This window comes from Bombyx mandarina, chromosome 11 (genome assembly GCF_030267445.1).
Source record: "Bombyx mandarina strain Sakado chromosome 11, ASM3026744v2".
Lineage (NCBI taxonomy): Eukaryota > Metazoa > Arthropoda > Insecta > Lepidoptera > Bombycidae > Bombyx > Bombyx mandarina.
The window spans coordinates 1,854,339-1,876,332 of NC_143218.1; the positions used below are offsets into that span (position 1 = coordinate 1,854,339).

The window sequence follows — 21,994 nt, forward strand, 5'->3', positions numbered from 1 at the left end:
GTTAGTTGAAGTTGTTCGCGTAATGTTGAGGTGAATAAAACTATTTTTTTTTACCTCGTTATAAACAAATGGTAGACCAACCTAACCTTCAGTGTACCGAATTACTTGATATAACGAATATTTACTTGTCCCCTTTCGATTTGTTATATCGAGATTGCCCTGTATAATGGCTAACGTACTGTCACATTAAAAAATCAGAAGTGTCTCGTAAAACTTAACTAAACACTTCCGCGCTCGTCTGTACGTTTCATTGGTCCGGTGTGGTCATGTTTGTAAATAAACATATTGCGTTGCACCGCGGAGTGCATTGTGGTTTCGTGGACACAGACCTGAGTATGCTTAGGGCGAGTTTTTAACGTTCTGTAACGTAACTGTTTTGTAACGTAAGATCCGGCGAGAAACTCAGTGGGCTGTCTGTGGGTTAGTTTACTCGGCGAGCCCTTCCTCGCAAGCGACGGGTTCGACGAGAACGACGACCGGTGCTTGAGATACCTAAAAGCTCCGTTAGTGGATCGGGAGGATCCGAAATGACGTGTGATGTTAACTTTTACGCTATCGAGAACGTTAAAAAACTCGCACTAAGCACACTGGGGGGCTTTAGTCGAGACGACGAGAATGCTTAGCTAAGCGCTTCGTGGTGTAGACTACAGGCTTCGACTCCGATGCTGCCTGGATGAAATGGTACAAACAGGGAGCTGGAAGCCAAGAGCTTCGCTAGAACTACCACCGGAATCGCGACTCACTGAGAAGATCCGCCGAGGAGCTCCGTGGGTGATGTCTGTGGGTTAAATATGCATTAAAGGATAATTCTAAAACGTCTCCTGGCATCTTTATAAATTGGACCAGACGAGAAGGACCAGCTTTGAAACGATATAGGAATCATCGATATCTTTGTTCATTTAGAAGAAAGTTCTGAGGTAACTAATAATAAAAACCATAAAAAATACAATCGAATTGATAACTTCCCCCTTTTTTTAAGTCGGATAAAAATGAAATACATTATCTGATACCTGAAGTGTGAAGCGAGGCTTATATGCCGCATCTCTCTAGGAGGTAGAAAGACCTGGACATCTTTGTCGTGTTGAGGTCGCAATAAAATAAGGTAGGCAGCAGCTTGGCTATGCTCATGGCATTGCTGACTTCCGCGATCGTCGCTAATCACTCACCGTCAGGTGGGCCGTACGCTCGTCAGCCTACAAAGATAATAAAAAAGAAACGATTTAGTTAAGGCATGCAAATGTGTGTATGCGTATCTAAGATGTATGATGAGAACAGTCCTAGGACACGTCCTTACGGTTCCATTAGATCCAATAACCCTTGCATTAGACGCCTTCAGCTCTAACACTAGGAGCAGGCTTAGGGACCCCGGTAACCGTACTCGTCGAACTCGACAAAGAGGTCGACGTGCAACCTAACCTAAACATCAGACCGCTGAGTTTCCGCCGGATCTTCTCAGCGGGTCGCGATTCCGATCCGATTGTAGATTCATTCGCGAAGCAGTTACTCTTGAGCTGTTAGGTCTCCTTTGGAGGCGCTCGGGCAGCTGTTAGCAAATTCCACTCCTGGCTGAGCTCTTGCTCTCCCACCTGTCCTGGAGAAAGGTCTCTGGGACACCAGTAACACAGCAACATAAAAAAAAATGTGAGCCGTCACGGGACGCCTGGCAGATGTGAACATCGAAATTATTTTGTAAAAGTAATATGCAGAAAAGAACAGATTGTGATAGGAACTAAATATCTCATAATGATAAAATAAAATATTACGAAAAAAATTTTTGTTTTCAAGTAAAACACAGAGAGAATCGCACAGTCGATTGCGCATGGCGACGCGTCGCCACACCGTACAGACTACTGCATATATACTGTTTAAATATATCACCAGAACTCGGAAACACCAGAAATCGGTTTTACGTGCGGCTATAGATGTTTCACATCAAAAAACTATAAGAACAGAATGCCCGCCGCTAACATGTTAGACGTGGAAAAAACATTAACATTCTAGAAACTCTCGGAGAACACATAAATTATTTTGTTACTCGGCAACATAATAAATTCGCGTGTGGCGGCGTCGCGGAAGACTTGTTTTATACGTGTTTTTTTGTGTATATTTTAATTAGTTTTGAGTTCTGCGATGAATCGAGACAAGTCGAGGCAGTATTTACCTGAGATTTTAAGCCGTAATTTGTTCTCGTATAGACTAGCTTTCCTAGCTTAGACTAGGTCTCCTTCGGAGGCGCTCGGGCAGTTGTTAGCAAATCCCACCCCTCCTGGCTGAGCCTTTGCTCGCCCACCTGTGCTAGTGAAGCTGGAAAGGCCTACGGGCCACCAGTAATCTTTCAATCATAAAAAAAAAAACTAGCTTTCCGGCCGCGGCTTCGTCCATCTTAGCTACACTTACTGTCGTGTAGGTCACCAGTGCCCTACGCAGCAAGTAATTATGTCGATTTACTGTTACTAAGACGCCGGAATATCTAGTTGACTCTGGGAAACTTAAGGGACTTGATAGTCGTCGTGGCCTAAAGGATGAGACATCCGGTGCATTCGTATCTATCGATGCATCGGCGTTCGGCATCCTGCCGGCAGGTACCAATTTTTCTAATGAAATTCGTACTTAGAAATTGTTCACGATTGACTTCCACGGTGAAGTAATAACTACGTGTAATAAAAATCAAACCCGTAAAATTACAATTGGCGTATACTGGTGGTAGGACCTCTTGTGAGTTCCCACGGGTAGGTACCACTCTCTCTCTTCGATCGGTTCCTCACTGCTGAGGATCGTGACTCCGTCCGATTTCGTCAACCAACTGTCTCCATCGATCCCGCCCTGCAGCCCGGTGGAGTGCGTCGCTGATAGGTATTCCCAGTTCCTCCGCTATTTGGTCCGACCATCGTTTGGGACCTCTACCCCTAGGCCTTTTTCCCTCTATTTTACCGGTCACCACAAGGCGTTCCAAATTGCTGGTATCCCTACGTGCAATATGACCAAAATACCACAATATTCTTTGTAGGCAGATTGTGGATAGACGATGAATCTTTTCTATTTTTAACTGCCTGAGAATAGATATGTTGGTGCGGCGGGCCGTCCATGGTATTCGTAGCATACGTCGCCAGCACCACATCTCAAAAGCGTCGATTCTCTGCCTATCTGCGGCTTTGAGTGTCCACGTCTCTGCACTATATAGAGCAATGGAGAAGACAAGGGTGCGGACCAGATGTATTTTAGTTCGGTGGGTAATATTACGGTCTCTCCAGATTTTGCTCAGTTGGGTCATTGCAGATTTTGCCATGCCAGTCCGTCTCCGTATTTCCGGTTCGCTACTTCCTTTGTTGGTAATCAGTGAGCCAAGGTATGGGAACTGGGTTACGGTTTCGTAGTCATGTAGGAGATTGTTGCGTTGGATAGCTTTGAAACGGTCAATAATCATTAGCTTGGTCTTGGATTTATTAATAGCAAGCCCCATTTCCATACTGACAGTTTCCAGTTTGTGAAGTAGCTCCGCCATTTCATTTTCCGATGAAGCGAAGAGGGTGGTATCGTCCGCGTACCTGAGATTCGATATCTTTACTCCGCTATTTAAATGCCATTCGTTGTACTATATAAAACTGGGACTTAAAACTTGTGGCCGTATTTACGTTGTTGAGGTCTATGGGCTCCAGTAATCACTTACCAAGTGAGCCTTGTTGAGCATGAAACGTGAACATAAGGATATGTTCCTTGGTACGTGGTAGGACCTCTTGTGAGTCCGCACGGGTAGGTATCACTACCCTGCCTATTTCTGCCGTGAAGCAGTAGTGCGTTTCGGTTTGAAGCCTTTCACACACACATTCTGCACTCCTACTCTATATTCTCTATAAATGTGGGAAATTTCATACTCCTCCGTCCGCGCAATTTTCGTAAAAAGGGGATACAAAGTTTTTACTTCACGCATTTATATATAGATAACACCCAAACCGTTATTGTATGTGCTTCTGTTTGTCGACAGGTCGTGCGTGGAGTCCACATAGAGTCAGCACACTTGGTCAAGAAGCGAAGCATCGATCAGCCATTAAGGATAACCATTTTTTATGATCATTCCGTGTACAGGTAAGCTGTTAAACCTGTTTGCTGGTCTTGTGGGTTTTCAAGGTACCGCGAATATACTACATACCAGGAAGCATTAATGCGTTGCTATTTAAATGCCATTCGTTGTACTATATAAAACTGGGACTTAAAACTTGTGGCCGTATTTACGTTGTTGAGGTCTATGGGCTCCAGTAATCACTTACCAAGTGAGCCTTGTTGAGCATGAAACGTGAATTTAAGGATATGTTCCTTGGTACGTGGTAGGACCTCTTGTGAGTCCGCACGGGTAGGTACCACCGCCCTGCCTATTTCTGCCGTGAAGCAGTAATGCGTTTCGGTTTGAAGGGTATATCTCAAGGTACGTGGTGCATTTACATTGTAGATGTCTATGGGCTCCAGTAACCACTTAACACCAGGTGGGCTGTGGGCACGTCCACCCATCTAAGCAAAAAAAAAACATAGCGACTTCCCCTTAGACCCGTGGTAGCTCATAAGACGCTTCATCAAGAAAATCTATTCTTGCTCATCGTTTTTAATTGCCCTTGTATGCAGACGAGCATACGGCCCACCTGATGGTGAGTGGTTACTGTCATCCATGGACTCCAGCAATGCCAGGGGCAGAGCCAAGCCGCTGCCTACCGTTAAGTACTCTCCACAAGCCTCGTTTGAAGAAGGACATGTCATAGCGCTCAGGAAACACCGTGGAGGGGAGCTCATTTCATAGCCGGATGGTACGTGACCAAAAAGATCTCTGGAAGCGCTCTGTGGATGAACGCAGTGGCTCCAGGTAGTATGGATGAACTCTGCTCCGGTGGTGGCGGTGTTCATCGTGGTTTCGACTGGAAACCACGTACCAATTACTAGCCAATTACCATACAACCGGGTACCAAAGTGTCAATTTTATGAAGAAGGGCTACAATAGCTTTGCAAAAATAATAATTGGATGTCTGTAAAATCGGCTTACGGACGATATCGGTTACCGTCCTCGTCGAACCCGTCGCTTGCGACGAAGGGCTCGACGAGTGAACTAACCCATAGACACAGCCCACTGAGTTTCTCGCCGGATCTTCTCAGTGGGTCGCGTTTCCGATCCGGTGGTAGGTTCTGCGAAGCACTGCTCTTGCTAGGGTCAGTGTTAGCAACTCTCCGGTTGAGCCCCGCGAGCTCACCTACAAACGTTAGGGCGAAGCTGAAATAGCCTCTCAAGGCTATCAGCATAGGTAGGAAAAAAAAAAAAAACGTACGATAGTTTTACGTGATAACGTCAGTAGCGAAACTATTTGAACTGCTAGCTCTGACGTCACGCGAGAACAGAGATAAACGTGTCACAAGTCAACGCTTCGGCCGATCGTGCCTCTCTATCGCTTGTTCGGCGCTCTCGCTCGCACGCTCAGGCTCAGGCGGAACGTGACACTTTTTCGTGGGTGCAGCCCGTGGTTATCGATTAATAAGCCGCTAAGAACTTACAGGACCAACTAGCTTGTTTCTGACGGCTTTCATCAATGCCTATTGATCCCTCGTGTCTTGGTTACAGATTGGAACCGGAGAAATTCTACATGATAAACGTGAGTGTTAGCTATACTACTATTTCCTTCGGTTTTCACCAAATTTTTTACATAATTAAAACTGATTTTTAACCTACTTCAAAAAAGAAGGAGTTTCTCAATTCGGCTGTATGTTTTTTTAATGTTTGTTACCTCATAACTTTTGACTGTGTGAATCGATTTTGATGATTCTTTTGTTTATTAGTAAACTGACGCTTTCCGTGTGATCCCATTTCAATTTAGTCCAGTTCTGATAATGGCGTCCATGAGAAAACCATATAAGTCTTAAATTTGCATTAAGTACGTGCGCGACAAATAGATGAATAACTCAAGAACACATCTAAATGGCAATACCAAAAATTATAATTTGAGTAATTACTGGCGGTAGGACCTCCTGTGAGTCCGCACGGGTAGGTGCCACCACCCTGCCTATTTCTGCCGTGAAGCAGTGAAGCAACCTTAGAGTTTATATCTCAAGTGGGTTTACGTTGTAGATGTTTGTGGGCTCCAGTAACCACTTAACACCAGGTGGGCTGTGAGCTCGTCCACCCATCTAAGCAATAAATAAAATTATTACTTCAGTGTGCCGCGTAGGACACGGCTATCGAAGGATTAAAGAAACCATACTGTGCATTAACACAGATATTAGAGTGTTATTAATGCTGTCAATCGCTGGTGTTTCCGCAGAATACGATACTCCCGGATGCGGTCCAGTTCTGGGAACGAGCCCTGAAGGTCAGGAAGACAGGAGGACCGATCAAATTGAATAGGTAAGTTTATTAGTACCTAACCTTACTGTGGTCTTTTAAAAAAACCTTTGCAGCACATGTCGGCTTACGATCACGTAATAGTCAAGTGTTCACTGGCGGTAGGACGTCTTGTGAGTCCGCACGGGTAGGTACCACCACCCTGCCTATTTCTGCCGTGAAGCAGTAATGCGTTTCGGTTTGAAGGGCGGAGCAGCCGTTGTACTGTACTGAGACCTTAGAACTCATGTCTCAAGGAGGGCGGTTGAATTTACGTTGTAGATGTCTATGAGCTCCAGTAACCACTTAACACCAGGTGGGCTGTGAGCTCGTCCACACATCTAAGCAATAAAAAAATAAAAATAAAATCTTCTCAGTGGGTCGCGTTTCCGATCCGATGGCAGATTTAGCGAGGCAATGCTCTTGCTAGGACCAGAGTTAGCAAATCATCTCAGGTTGTACCCGTGAGCGCACCTACTCGCCTGTTGAATCTGGTAAGACCTCTCGAGGTCACTAGAGTAGGTAGGAAAATAAATAATAGTTTAAAAAAACTAACGAAATACGCTTTTATAGAAAATCCAACTAAAAAATAGAAAATAAATTTTAATAAATTTCAATTAAAAATAGTTTAAGAAAAATTGATTTTATTGTAAAAAAAGCGTGGGGTGCATGGTATCAGTAGTTATAAATATTTTATGAACAGATATGAGTAGAAGGGCTATTTTGATAATATCCTGAAAAGCACCCCACGCTTTTTTACAATAAAATCATTTTTTCTTACACTATTTTTAATTCAAATTTATTAAAATTTATTTTCTATTTTTTAGTTGGATTTTCTATAAAAGCGTATTTTGTTAGTTTTTTTAAACTATTATTTATTTTTCATTTTTTAGCTGAATTTCAATTTTTTTAATTTTTGGAACGAAGTTCCTTACGGCAGGTTTGGAGGGGATAGGGATTTTGCTGCGCGACCGAACTGAAAAAAATGTGATAGTAAAACCGTAAGCAAAAATCCGTGGAAAAAAGTGCGTGGAATAAAACCGTTAAATGAGACGTGCGCAGGCGCGACAGTCGCATACACAAGCGAGTAGTGTATAATACCTTTCTCTTTCTCCCTCTTTCTTTTCGTTCTCTCATCCATTCTCTTTCTATTATTATTTCTATTTTTCTATTTCTATGTAATTTTATGTTGTCAAACAAAAATAAAGAGACATATTTTGTTATTTTAGTTGATAATTTGAATTACAATGTTTTTTTATTTTAAGTAATTTATTATTTCCTAAAATACTGAATTTCCTAAATACTTTCTTGTACTTAAATAAAAATTAATCAGCAAAATTTAAGAGAAAAATCACGAAAACCAACATAAAATTGAGCACGATTTTTTTTGCAATTTGTGTCGATTCTACATTAGCCGAAGAGACTTCGTTCCTACCTGGTGTCCCACGACACCACATAATTTTTTTTTTCTCTATTTTAATATTGAATTTTCATCGGTTCTTAATAAGTATACCAAATTTCGAGTTAATCCGACGTTTTGAAGGGGGTCAAAATCATGTTCAAAGATTCCGGTACAAACATACATACGTCTGAAGCTAATAAAAGCGTATTAAAAAATCAATATTATGTTGGAGTTTGGACTTTTTTCTTCGTATTCATTCTTCTTCTCAGTCGTATGCACTCTTGGCAGGGTGGTCGTATTCATAATCCACACTTATACTGTAGTTTACCTTCTAAAGACCACAACAATCCGATGTACATATAAAAAATAAAACATCTCTGTTAAGTGGGTAATATCATTTTATTTAGGCGACATTAATCTTTGCAATTGAATATGCAATTTCGAAAAGGGCACATCTCTGAAAATGTAAAATGTTCAGGAAATGAAAAAAAAAACTGATTATTTTCTAAAGCAGTGTAAAATTTAAAAAATATAAATTTTGATATATATTTTAGTGTTAATTAGCAATTGAAAATTACTGGAATTATTATATAAAATGGGTGTAGGTAAGCCTCAAAACTACATGTATATGAAAAAACGTATTTGACAAAATATGCGACATGTGCCCTTTTCGAAATTGCATATTCAATTAAAGGTGCGTTTTATTTGGTATCAGCATCAACAGTTCGATGTTTTTAATTGAACTTCAATTAAGCTTACTCCATTCAAAAATAGCTGAAGAAGTTTTTTGTTGTTATGATATTTTTTCGAAATTTTAAGCTTTAAATGGCTCTCCTGTGAAGTCGCAAAAATCTCGCTTAGACCAAATATCATTTCGGTCCTCGATATATAATTATTGTAAACAGCCTTGTAATTAATGATCGTATTTGAATATTTTTAACCGACTTCAAAAAAGTAGGAGGTCCTCAATTCGACTGTATGTTTTTTTTGTTTTGTTTGTTACCTCATAACTTTTGACTGGGGGAATCGATTTTGATGATTCTTTTTTTATTAGAAAGCTGACGCTTTCCGTGTGGTCCCATTTTTCAATTTAGTCCAGTTCTGATAATGGTATCCATGAGATAACCGTATAAGTCTTAAATCTTATCCTTATACCTTTAAACGAGCAATTATTGCTTTGATATATATATATATATATATAATCTGAATCTCGGAAACAGCTCCAACGATTTTCATAAAATTTAGTATACAGAGGATTTCGGGGGCGATAAATCGATCTAGCTACGATTTATTTTCAGAAAATGTTGTTTTATTCGTTTTTTTCAATAATCAACTTTATCGATAATCAACTTTATGACTCTTCCCGACATCTATTGGCGAATAATAATACTATTTTTCTTAATTGAGAGCAACTAACTGCTTTAAAGACAAAACAAGATGGCGTTATAAAAAAAAAAAATCTAGTTTGCATTAAGTACGTGCGCGACAAATAGATGAATAAACTCAATAACTCAATATCACGCCAACCGATTTCGGTGATTATTGTTTTTAGTGTATTATCTTTTTTTTTCTACTATTTGAAGTCGGTTTTTGTTAAAGCATGTCTATTTACAATTTTTTTTTTGTAATTTTTCGATAGCACGCAATGAACGTTAAAAACAAATCAAACGCCAAACAGACTAGAAAATGGTATAGAGCCGTTATCGTAAATTATGTTTTCGATAATAAAACATTTTTGAAGTCAATTTAATTCTCTTCTAATCTTAAGTTTTCGATGTTGCCTTAACCGAGTCGTCGTGGCCTAACGGATAAGACGTCCGCTGCATTCGTGTTGAGCGATGCACCGGTGTTCGAATCTCAGGCGGGTACCAATTTTTCTAATGAAATACGTACTCAACAAATGTTCACGATTGATTTACACGGTGAAGGAATAACATCGTGTAATAAAAATGAAAACCCGCAAAATTATAATTTGCGTAATTACTTGTGGTAGGACCTCTTCTGAGTCCGCACGGGTAGGTACCACCCCCCTGCCTATTTCTGCCGTGAATCAGTAATGCGTTTCTGATTGAAAGGCGAGCCGTTGTAACTGTACTGAGACCTTAGAAATCATATCTCAATGTGAGCAGAATTTACGTTGTATATGTCTATGGGCTCCGGTAATCACTTAATACCAGGTGATCCGTGAGCTCGTCTACCCATCTAATAAATTAAAATAAATAAATAAATAGTTATAAAAAATTGGCCAATGGCTCTTACGTTTCGGTAAGCGGTCGCGTCTGAAGTTCTTTCTTTTCAGCGTATATATGCGTGCTCTGTCTATTTAACTGTTTGATTTGTTTCTTAAGGTTTGGTTTCAGTTTAACAATTATTATAAGAAATTTCCGTTTTGGAACATAGGGTCTAAGTGTGAATTAATCTCATTGCTAAAGAGTGCTCTGTTAAGTACCCAATTTCGCGTCTAACAAGAGATCATTCGGTTGAGATTTCTCAGCTAACGTAGAAGATTTTCTTGTAGTTGAAGGGAAGCTGGTAGCCGATGACCTTGTTGCAGTTAGGGCAGTAGTGGTTATGGTTCTTGAAGCAGTCCAATAAGTAGACCAGGCAGATGAGAGGCAGCAAGCTGGAAGAACAGATGCTCATCAATTATTACGGCCGTCTGGTGTAGTGGTAAGTGACATGGTCACTACACAAAGGGGTCGCGAATTCGAATCCGGCCAAGGGAAGATATTTGTATGATAAATATAAAATGTCTTTTCCAGGGCTATAGATGTATAGGAAATATATGTATGTGTATAATAAAAATCTTACATTTATTTCCGTTATCTGGTACATCTGTAACACAAGTTCTTTACGAACTTAGTACGGGACCAGTTAACGTGGCGTGATTGCGTAATAAATAATAATTCCCGCAATAGACTTTTTTTTTGCTCCGGAAGGAAAGATGGAGAGGTCCGTCCCGGTGGTCAGAAGCCCTCCAAACATCTTAAGAGCTTGGGGATCTTAATTCAAGTGACGTGCCGCGCGCTTTTACTCGGTTTAAGCTTGTAGCAGTAATAATGCTGCTGTCCATTATCCGTTCAATCCCGTAGTTGCCTTTCGTCATGCACAGACAGAGATTAGATGTGTTATTCAAAGCCATGCCTACATAGTCAAAACATAATGCATTCATGCAAATTATGTAAGAAATTTATAAACTAGGTATTAGCTGGCCCGGCAAATGTTATTTTGCCATGTAAGTTATTTCTAGGTAAGATAAATAACCTAGATACCGACTGCAGCGCCATTTGCCGGGCTGATTTGTGAATCTAAGCCATCCAGGGTGCCACCCAAATGCATACAAAAAAAATCATTCAAATCGGTCCAGCCGTTTAGGAGGAGTTCAGTGACAAACACACGCACAGACGAAATATATATATATATATATATATATAAAGATTTGTATAGCCTTATTCACCATGCGGGCTTCCAACGTTAGCCTATTAAAGCCCGATAGCAGCACAAAAAACAGTAAAGTTACAACTGCTGAACGAAGATAAGGAAGTAATAGGAATACTTTTGAAGAAATTCGCAAAATCTGTCTCATGAGCGCAGTCTGGTAGGCAGGTATCACCACCCAGCCTATTTGTTCCGTGAAGTAGTAATGCGTTTCGGTTTGAAGGGGGGCCAGCCGATGTACTGTAAAACTGAGATTCAAAACTCTTGTCTTAAAGCGGATGGCGGCATTTAGGCTGTTAATCTCAATGGGCTCCGGTAACTTTTTAACATCATATGGGCCAGACCAAGGATAATGGGAGGAGATGGTTACGACCCTCAGACATAAGGAATGTATCTCAAGGAGGAGGGCCATGCGCTCGCCCATCCATTTTTTTTTTATTGCTTATATGGGTGGACGAGCTTATAGGCCACCTGGTGTTAAGTGGTTACTGGAGCCTATAGACATCTACAACGCCACCCACCTTGAGATATAAGTTCTAAGGTCTCAGTATAGTTACAACGGCTGCCCCACTCTTCAAACCGAAACGCATTACTCCTTCACGACAGAAATAGGCAGGGTGGTGGTACCTACCCGTGCGGACTTACAAGAGGTCCTACTACCAGTATTTAAGAAATAAAAAATAAAAACATATACCAGAGGACAAAGCAGATCAGCGCTATGACGTGATTCAAGAGCCCTATTTCTCTCACGACCAGCGTGTGTACTCTCATGCCGCAGTGGTGGCAATCCAAGTACTTTCTAGACGAGTTTGCTATGTCCCCGGAAATGGGTGTAGCTGAAAATTACAAAATTAGTTCCTAAGTTTGGTTAAGTTTATCGCAGAACCGCATCGAGTGATAGCCAATCGGCATCTACTGGAAGATGGTAGCATTCGGCCTAGTTCTGTTGAGATGCTATGAAGACGGAAAGGCTTGTTGTGTGATAAAACTAGGACTTCGTCACCTTGTCTTATTACTGGTGGTAGGACCTCTTGTGAGCCCGCACGAGTAGGTACCACCAACCCACCTATTTCTGTCGTGAAGCAGTAATGCGTTTCGGTTTGAAGGGTGGGGTAGCCGTTGTAACTATACTGACACCTTAGAACGTAGATCTCAAAGTGGGTGGCGCTTCTACGTTGTAGATGTTTATGGGCTCCAGTAACCACTTAACACCAGGTGGGCTTGTCCACTCTTCTAAGCAATAAATAAAAAAAAGGTTGGGGTTTGCTACAGGTTCCGGAGAGACTTTATATTGGTTGGAAAGGTCTTGGTAGTTCTTCGGGCTTAACCTGTTATGACTTGTGTCCTCGGCGGAGTTGAATCTTGAGGGTGCGGCGGAGTACTTAGCGGCGAAGGGGTCGCGTCGATCTCGGTGTAAGCTGGTGGCGGTTCAGGAAACGCGGTCACCGGCAGCGGTGACGGCAGACTGGTTTCCGGGGTTGCCCTGTTGAGGTGGTAGCCGTCAGGGAATCTCGACGACGGCGTCGAGTTGATTGATGTGCCGGCGCTGACAGGAGAGTTGGGCGTAGGTGCTGAAGCCAAAAGGATCTTGTGTTAATTTCGGACGACGAAAACCTAGGTGACCAGTGAAAAGCAATCGCAACGTCTGACGTGATATAATGTTAAAAACAAATCCGAGGCTTAAACGTGAAAGTAGTTTTTAATTGTGTCGCGGAAATCGCAGAAAAGTCTTCGAGCGGATCCAGATCTAGATCGGCTTCTATGTAATTGCAGCCACTGTGCAAATTTCTCTGTAATTACAATTATATAAACACTGCATATTCTCTTAATATATCGAGCGGTGAATGGCAATTGGATTTACATTACAGGAAAGCCATTTAAGTCTACTACTGGCTACTACTGGTGGTAGGACCTCATGGGAGTCCGCACGGGTAGGTACCACCACCCCACCTATTTCTGCCGTGAAGCAGCAATGCGTTTCGGCTTGAAGGGTGGGGCAGTCGTTGTGACTATACTGAGACCTTAGAACTTATATCTCAAAGTCGGTGGCGCATTTACGTTGTAAATATTTATGGGCTCCAGTACCCACTTCGCATCAGGTAGGTAACAATATAAAAAAGCCTCTTCGCATTTAGAATTCGACCCAATCGGTCATTAGTGCACGAAAAATACGACGGAAAACAAATTCACGTTCTCACGTTCTTCTATTGCCGTCACCAAACGCCCAAACTAATTGCGAAAATAAATGTCCATAGAATGAACGTTACCGGGCCTTAAAATCCTGTTGATCTCCAAAGTGGTGGGTCTTTCCGGAGCGGGCCTTCGTACGGAACCGCTCTGGCCCGAAGCGCTGTCCGTCTCGGAGCCAATGGAATGCAGACCGGGGTTTTCCTTTGGCATATCAATTCGTCTATCGTCGAACGGGTCGTAAAAGATCGTGTCCTAAAACAGAAAAGGAAGAACAAAGTCTTTTGAGAGCTTCTTCTTCTACATCGTTTCCTCACTGCTGAAGGTCGCGACCACATGTGACTGCCGCATGGTAGAGTCCACAACCAGTTCTGACCATGGCGCGCTTGCCTTCTATGCGACCCAAAATTATGATCTTCTCTGATTCATGAGAGCGCATTGAAACTATATGTCTTCAAGTTGTGCCACGCGGTCAGTGGATATTTAAAGCTTGAGAAATGTAAAGTTTAAATTGTAATTTAAACCGAATGTCTCGTCCTTCTTTTCGACCGATTCGTTACTGCTAGAGAGAAAAGATACAATTTAAGAAGAGCGAGAGTGAGAAAATAGACAGAGCGTCTCGCGAACCACTCGACCGTGGAAGCGAGCTAGCATTCCTTATAACAAGATAAATTTGATTTAAGGATGAAAACCACAATACCACACACCGCAAAAGAGTTTTCACTTCTTTCATATGCACCAAGTTTCACGCGCACCATTTTATTTGACCATACATTTTCTTCATCGTGCAAGTAATTCGCGTATACATGTCAAGTACGTATTTCACTAGAGCCTGCCAGAAGGATTTGAAAGCAGTCGTACCGCTCGATACAAGCATAACCGCCGACTAATGCTTTAGGCCACCTTGGAGGGTTTCTGATAAATCAGTATGCAGAAATACCTGGAGGAACCCCGGTTCTGGGGCTTCGATTTCCTCTCTCGCATGAGCTGCGTTGCCTCCGCACGGATCGCTCGGTAAATCTATGTACACCACCGGATCGTCGTCGGGATTGTCTTTCACGGGATCCTGCCGAAGACTTCAAAGATTTAGTGGACCTTAGGTAATACCAGGATCTGATTAAAAAATTATTGCTATGCACGAAACTTATCACGATCAGATAATGTTCATGTTGCTAAAACGATAATTTTGGTTTATCGTACGGTCTTAAGCGGTTACCGGAGTCCGTTGACATCAACGTAAACCCCGATAGCCAATATGAGCAATGAGGCCAAAGTCAATCAGTTCATCAGCGCTCCCGCCCTCAAATCGGTTTCTTTAAGCACCTAATGTTGCGTCTTTATTAAAACTAGTGATCGCCAAGCGGTCCAAATTCGACCATAATTATTAATGAAAATTATAAGTTTAAACATTATGATGGTTCTATCATCAAAGACCTTACTTCTTTAATCACAGATTTCGCCAAGACTACGCTAAAGACACATAATATTAAAGATAAACAATATTAATCTATTTTTAATCTGACCACAGACTTTAAACAATAACAAAAGTTTGGCAATAAACATAAGAGTAAAGAGTGCATAATCAAAAAAATATACTAACATTGTGCACACCTCTATATTCTCTATAAGTGTGGGAAATTTCATACTCTTCTGTCCGCGCAATTGTCATAAAAAGGGGTACCAAGTTTTGCTTCACGTATTAATAAAGATAAATCGTAACAAAAACGCAGTTTTCAAGAGTCCGTGGACCATTCTATATGACGCCCGACATATACCTGGCTGTCTCTTTCGTTGTCATCGATCTGATGCAAGTTGCTTCCACCAGCTCTATCCGGTAACTGATGATCCGTGGGAATATCATTAGCAGACGACGCTACATTTGATGTTGTAGGATTTTGTACCTGAAAATATGTATACGACTGGACGAAAATATGTATACATATCTATGTATATGACTGGAGATGATATGCTTTAAAACTGGTTCTATAACAGGTTTATAAAAACAATATAGGTATTTACGTGTTTTCTTGTTTATTGTATGGATAAATTAGATAACCCAACACCACAGCCACCTTCTGTACAGTGGTAACTGAAGCCCATGGTCATCACAGCGTTAGCACCATGACCCACCTTGAGAAATGAGGTCGAAATTTCGATGGAATTGTGGAGCTATTGCCTCATCCTTGAAATTGGAACCCATGACCGCTTAGCGTCAAAACTGGCCCGACTGGAGGCTTATATATCCACCACCAATAACAAATTTAGCGGGATTTTTCTGTACACGTTTATCACACAGAGGAGTACACGGGCTGGTTGCAACTTCTTGCCTGTCTTGGTCATGACGCGAATACATGCTTTTGTTCTATCCATATCGATCGAGATCTATTCGATACTCTTATCCTACTTCGACCACATGAAGATATTTGGATAGTGAAGTGAATGGCGATATTTACGTTCCATCTGATTGTAAATGGTTACCGGAGCCCATAGACATCTACAACGTAAATGCCGCCACCTACCTTGAAATATGAGTTCTAAGGTCTCAGTTTTTACAATACAAAGGCTGCCCCACCCTTTAAACCGAAGCTCATTGCTGCTTCATGGCAAAAATAGACAGGGTAGTGGTACCTACCCGTGTGGACTCACATGAGGTCCCACCACCAGTAATTACGCAAATTTTAATTTTGCGGGTTTGATTTTTATTACACGGTGTTACTCTTTCACCGTGGAAGTCAATGGTGAACAATTGTTAAGTACGTATTTCATTAGAAAAATTTGTACTTTCCCGGCGGGATTCGAACACCGGTGCATCGCAAGATATGCATGCCCCGGACCCCTTATCCTTTAGGCCACGACGACTTCAAAATGCTGACCATAGAAGCCATTAAAAAATACCCTTTACCTCATTAATCCGACTCGGTCGATCCAAATCCTGGGGGATGTTAATAAACACCACCCTTTCCTTATCTGAGCGTGTGACTTGTCGCCGTGGCATATTCGACCACCGCGCGGCATTAGCTGCTGCCGATGCTGGGTCTACCGAAGGTGCCTCCACCACCGGTGGGTTGATGTAAGGATAACCTTGGTAGCCCGAAGATTGGGACCTCATCTGAAATTAGATAAAGCCGGTTGAAATATGATCATGGTCTCAGTTGGATTAGATTGCCCCAAGCGTGGATCCCTGGAGGATAAATGCCCACAGTTGGTCGGGCAGTAAAAATGTCAAAACATTTAAGTGAAAGAGGCAGATAAGTGAGAGAGGCTGGTGCCATGTATGTTGAGGAATATCCAGTTTCACATACGGCTAATTGATACAAGTTCGTGTTTTGGCTGTGTGGATCAGAATGTTTTTATAGTGTCAACATAGAACGGCTGAGTGTAGACCTAAATTGGCTGTATAGTAAAAGAATAGAACAAACCCATCTCTTCCCATGAAGACAAAAAGCGTACTGATGTATTCACCCGAGAATAAACATGGACGTTCTCTAAGTATTGTATCAGCATACAGCAATCATTAATTGACATTTACTGGAGGTAGGACGTATTGTGGACCAACACGGCTAAGTAATACCGTCCAGTCTATATCCGCCACTAAGCAGACATGTAAAAGGCCATTACATCCTTTTTTTATTTTTGAGAGATTACTGGTGGCCCGGAGGCCTTACCAGTTTCACCAGGACAGTTGAGCGAACAAAGGCTCAGCCAGTAGGGGTGGGATTTGCCAACAGCTACCCGAGCGCCTCCAAAGGAGACCTAATAACTCAAGAGTAACTGCTTCGCTCCCACATCCATGATACGATGAAATTGAGGCTTCGATCCCATTTCTGAAGGTATTTTTGACTGAGAGGTGATGTCCACGGACTCCAAATTCCAAAAACCTTAGTTCATCCTTATGGGAAGTGTGGAACGATACTATTGAGGTATTATTTCTGAAGGTATCTTAAGTTAGCGTGTGATATTCACGGTCTTCTATGACCACTTGAAACCGAATCTTACTTCACTTAACCGTACTCGTCGAACTCGGCAAAGAGTTCGACGTGTAACCATCCATCAGCCCTCTGAGTTCCTCGCCTGATCTTCTCAGCGGATCGCGATTCCGATTCCGTAGTGGATTCATTCGCGAAACAGCTGCTCTTGAGTTGTTAAGTCTCCTTTGGAGGCACTCGGGCAGCTGTTAGCTAATCCCACCTCTCCTGGCTGAGCCTTTGCTCGCCTACCTGTCCTGGTGAAACTAGAAAGACCTCCGTGCCGCCAGTAATCCTTCAATCATAAACACCCCAGTTCACCTATCTGGGCAGTAAATACAAAATTCCAACCAATGCCGGTCTCAGGATAAAAGTGTTGTTACAACTGCGTATTACATACCAAAACTCGACTTATGACGAATACATTCGATTATTTTAAAAAAAAAACTCACCTCGATAAACAGCAAATGAATCGGCAAATATTTCAATATTTCATCATTACTTCACACACTAAACATTTTGTTATCGTAATTTCGTATGCATATTTACAACAGCAAGAAAAATCTATTAAAAAAAAAAAACAAATCCTTATCTATTTGATTTTTTTCATTTAATGCGCTTAAATTCCGGAGAATCGAAAGAGACTGATTCCGCCTTTTCATTCCGGCGACAAAATTATCGTATTTGATAAGATAAACGAATGTTGTGTGTATTTCAACGTTGCGCCACGGCGCCCCCTTTTTGTCGTTTGTTTTTGCGGCTAGTGCTTTAAAAAGCACGCGGGTATGGCGTGCCTTTTTCTGGGGCCTTCTACGTGGTCCCCGGGCATAGGCGACGCTACTGGTACATGGGACTGGACGGTCCGCAGATTTTGGGAGCGGAGGGCGGGCTTAAGTATGGTATTTAGAGCCTTACTCGCTAAACGACTCCGCTGCACTTGCGCCCAAGCGTCCGATCTCCACAGAGGAGTAATGCACACCACCTCCCTCCGCCTAGCGTCGTAAATTCCCGAATGCTGAGGGTCGTGTCCTCTGTGCGATTTCAGAATCTACGTCGATCTGTCCTCGATGGCTGCACGGATTTGGTCTGACTAGCGCATGACAGACCTGCCCTTCGGTCTCGTACCTTCCACCTTCCTAGTCGACAACAATTTCACTGCTTTGTCGCCACTCATTTCTTGGGATTCATCTATAGTCGCGTAGCTGCTTCCAATATTCCGTTTCCCACCGAAATAACTCGAAATTTGAGGGGGTATACACGCCGCCGGGTCATGGGACGAGCTTGGTCGTGGCGGTGGATCGCCCCTAGTCCGCTAAAGCCACGAATAGAACACTCAAATTAATCGGACCGATTCCTCTTGAAGATCGCGACAGCCGTTAGCTTTGTAACAATACGCAACTGCTTTGTATATATATTATGTAATATCCTCGTCGTTTTTCACGAGAATCCTTTATGCTTTTTAAAAATTTAGTCCTATTTTGTACACATTTTTGGAATGCTTCAAAGCTTTCGTGGTCTAACAGTCTGCGAGCTTAAGACGTAAAAGTAGCTTTAATTATGTTCTGTTTATAGCGTTGTTGGAGCTAATTATGATTATTATAAGCTATTCTACCAGAGTCGATTGACGTTTTTCCCGCTTAGCTTGAGACACGGTCGAGACCTCAAAATGTCCGTTCAAGCCTTCGGACCTCAAAAGAGATTGCACTGTGAGCCTGTACGACTAGGTACCGCGATCCTTTTTTTATTGCTTAGTTGGTGGATGAGTTCACATACCACCTGGTGTTGGAGCCCATAGACATCTACAATGTAAATGCCGCCACCCACCTCGAGATATGAGTTCTAAGGTCTTAGTATAGCTACAACAGCCGCCCCGCCCTTCCAACCGAAACGCATTACTACTTCACGGCAGAAATAGGCAGAGTGGTGGTACCTACCCGTGCGGACTCACATAAGGTCTTACCTCCAGTAAAATCCTGCCTATTTCGGAGACTTCGCTTCGAAACAGCGAAGATAAATAGTTCACAGTGATAATTTATTACAGTATTGTTTGCCTAACCTAATCTCAACACACGCTCGTGTCTAGAATTTTGATAACAGAATACTTGTTAAATTGGTTGCCACTGACGTAGAAAATTCGGTTTTTTATTTATTTATTTTTATTGCTTAAACGGGTGGACGAGCTCACAGCCCACCTGGTGTTAAGTGGTTATTGGAGCCCATAGACATCTACAACGCAAATGCGCCACCCACTTTGAGATATAAGTTCTAAAGTCTCAGTATGGTTACAACGGCTGCCCCACCCTTCAAACCGAAACGCATTACTGCTTCACGGCAGAAATAGGCAGGGTGGGGGTACCTACCCGTGCAGACTCACAAGAGGTCCTGTCACCAGTAATTAGGCAAATTATAATTTTGTGGGTTTGATTTTTTGGAACGAAGTTCCTTACGGCAGGCTTGGAGGGGATAGGGATTTTGCTGCGCGATCGAACTGAAAAAAATGTGATAGTAAAACCGTAAGAAAAAATCCGTGGAAAAAAGTGCGTGGAATAAAACCGTTAAATGAGACGTGCGCAGGCGCGACAGTCGCATACACAAGCGAGTAGTGTATAATACCTTTCTCTTTCTCCCTCTTTCTTTTCGTTCTCTCATCCATTCTCTTTCTATTTTACGTAATTTATTATTTCCTAAAATACTGAATTTCCTAAATACTTTCCTATACTTAAATAAAAAGTAATCAGCAAAATTTAAGAGAAAAATCGAGAAAACCTACATAAAATTGAGCACGATTTTTTTTTGCAAATTGTGTCGATTCTACATTAGCCGAAGGAACTTCGTTCCTACCTGGTGTCCCACGACACCACATTTTATTTATTACACGATGTCATTCCTTCACCGTGGAAGTCAATCGTGAACATTTGTTAAGTACGTATTTCATTAGAAAAATTGGTACCCGCCTGCGGGATTCAAACATTCATCCGGTGCATCGCTACATATTAATGGACCGGACGATTTATCCTTTAGGCCACTACGACTAAATGAGGAACCGACACCGAACGCTGCTGCCTATACTCTAGGGAATCCCTTAGTCGCTTCCCAATACCCACGGAGAGAGGTAGGGGGTGCTACTCAAGCCGTCGCAGCCACACTGACTCTGCTCTGTTTCCAGGAAATGTCCGACACGCCAAGTTTTCCTGCGTGGCGGCAGATCGCACTGTATAGACGCGTGCAGTCATGAAACGATGTGTGGAGAGGTTCGTGTACCAGAGGAGCATTTGAATGTAAGTTCTGATCGTCGATTATATATAAATAGCTCAGTGTGCTTCTTAGTGCGAGTTTTTTAACGTTTTCGATAGCGTAAAAGTTAACTGAAATTGAATGCAGTTGCAACAGCGTCCTTAGCGGCAAACGTTCCATCTTACAAATTTGAGTTAACTTTTACGTTATCGAGAACGTTAAAAAACTCACACTAAGCACACAGGTCGATGGACGAGTTCAGTGATACAGACGACCCCAATCTTGTGATCAAAAGGCGAAGTCTATAATGGCTCTTCAAATTGAGCACGGCTAGTTCAGTGTAATTTGTACAGGATTTATTGTCCTTATTGCCCGTTGCTTGTGGACGTCAGCAATTCGAGGGGCACAACCAAGCCGCTGCCTATCGCCGAGTGGTCTTCCAAACCTCGTTTGAAGGAAGACGTGTCATAGCGCCCGGGAAACACTGTGAACGGAAGTTATTTCTAAAGCCGGATGGTAATTGGCAAAAAAGATCTCTATAAACGCACTGTGATTGAACGCAGTGGCTGGGATGGGACCATCTCAAACAGTTCCTCATGGTGGTGCTATTCATTATGAATAACTCGGTTGTGCAGTAGTTACCCTGACTTTGGCGCCGAGGGTCGTGGGTTCGATCCCCACATCGGGCAAACGTTCGTGTGATAAACAGGCTGGTTTGCTCTTCGTCTGAGTGTTTATTATCTTTTTATTATATTTTATTGCATAGATAGGTGGACTAGGTCATAGCCCACTTGATGTTAAGTGGTTACCGGAGCCCATAGATATCAACAACGTAAATGCCGCTACCCACCTTGAGATTATGAGTTCTAGGGTCTCAAGTATAGTTACAACGGCTGCCCCCGCCCTTCAAACCGAAAAGCATTACTGCTTCACGGCAGAAATAGGCATTTATTATCTATATACGTTTTTTTTTTAAACCTATACAAGTATGTTTAGCATCCTCTGGTACCCATAACACAGAGAATCCTAAATTGGGCCGGAATGATCGTGCGTGATTCGTTCCCATTTATTTATTTAATTATTATTTATTTAATCTGAGAATTTAATGAATTGGGATGAAATTAAATGAAAGGAAATGAGATGGAATGAAATATAGTCACAGTAGCGTGGTGTATACTTGAAAACCTTCCAGTTCGATCTCCCTTAGGGTCTACTGGTCTACGGTCCCCAACGTGAATGTCGAAAAACCGACTAAAATCGCATGTCACTAAAAAGCCGAGGTAGGCAGCGGCTTGGCTCTGCCCCTGGCATTGCTGAAGTCCATAGGCGACGGTAACCACTCACCATCAGGTGAGCCGTATGCTCATCTGCCTACAAGGGCAACAAAAACAAATCCGAGCCTCAGATAAGGCAGAA

General features: G+C 42.2%; 2 protein-coding genes across 7 annotated transcripts in view; one reads left to right on the top strand and one right to left on the bottom strand.

Moving 5' to 3' along the window:
- Positions 1 to 21,994, top strand: part of Invadolysin (leishmanolysin-like peptidase, invadolysin) — a 90,483-nt gene that overhangs the window by 51,678 nt on the left and 16,811 nt on the right. For all 4 annotated transcript variants that reach the window (XM_089731275.1, XM_089731278.1, XM_089731277.1 and 1 more), the window contains exons 2-5: positions 3,983 to 4,083; positions 5,597 to 5,627; positions 6,294 to 6,376; positions 20,511 to 20,622. In XM_089731275.1, coding sequence (XP_089587401.1) covers positions 3,983 to 4,083; positions 5,597 to 5,627; positions 6,294 to 6,376; positions 20,511 to 20,622 — 327 coding nt within the window. The remainder of the gene's footprint in view (positions 1 to 3,982; positions 4,084 to 5,596; positions 5,628 to 6,293; positions 6,377 to 20,510; positions 20,623 to 21,994) is intronic.
- LOC114246595 (uncharacterized) lies at positions 10,110 to 17,932 on the bottom strand. 3 transcript variants are annotated; one of them, XM_089731281.1, is made up of 8 exons: positions 17,797 to 17,932; positions 16,282 to 16,488; positions 15,155 to 15,298; positions 14,320 to 14,445; positions 13,460 to 13,634; positions 12,521 to 12,763; positions 11,887 to 12,028; positions 10,110 to 10,377 (listed from the first exon to the last, which is right to left on the bottom strand). In XM_089731281.1, exons 2-8 carry the CDS (start codon positions 16,486 to 16,488, stop codon positions 10,245 to 10,247), a joined length of 1,170 nt encoding a protein of 389 aa, XP_089587407.1. In that variant the 5' UTR covers positions 17,797 to 17,932; the 3' UTR covers positions 10,110 to 10,244. The 3 variants fall into 3 exon arrangements, with proteins under 3 accessions (XP_089587407.1, XP_089587406.1, XP_028034998.2); XM_089731280.1 differs by lacking the exon at positions 17,797 to 17,932 and adding an exon at positions 17,376 to 17,483; XM_028179197.2 differs by lacking the exon at positions 17,797 to 17,932 and adding an exon at positions 17,376 to 17,482 and having other exon boundaries at positions 15,155 to 15,280.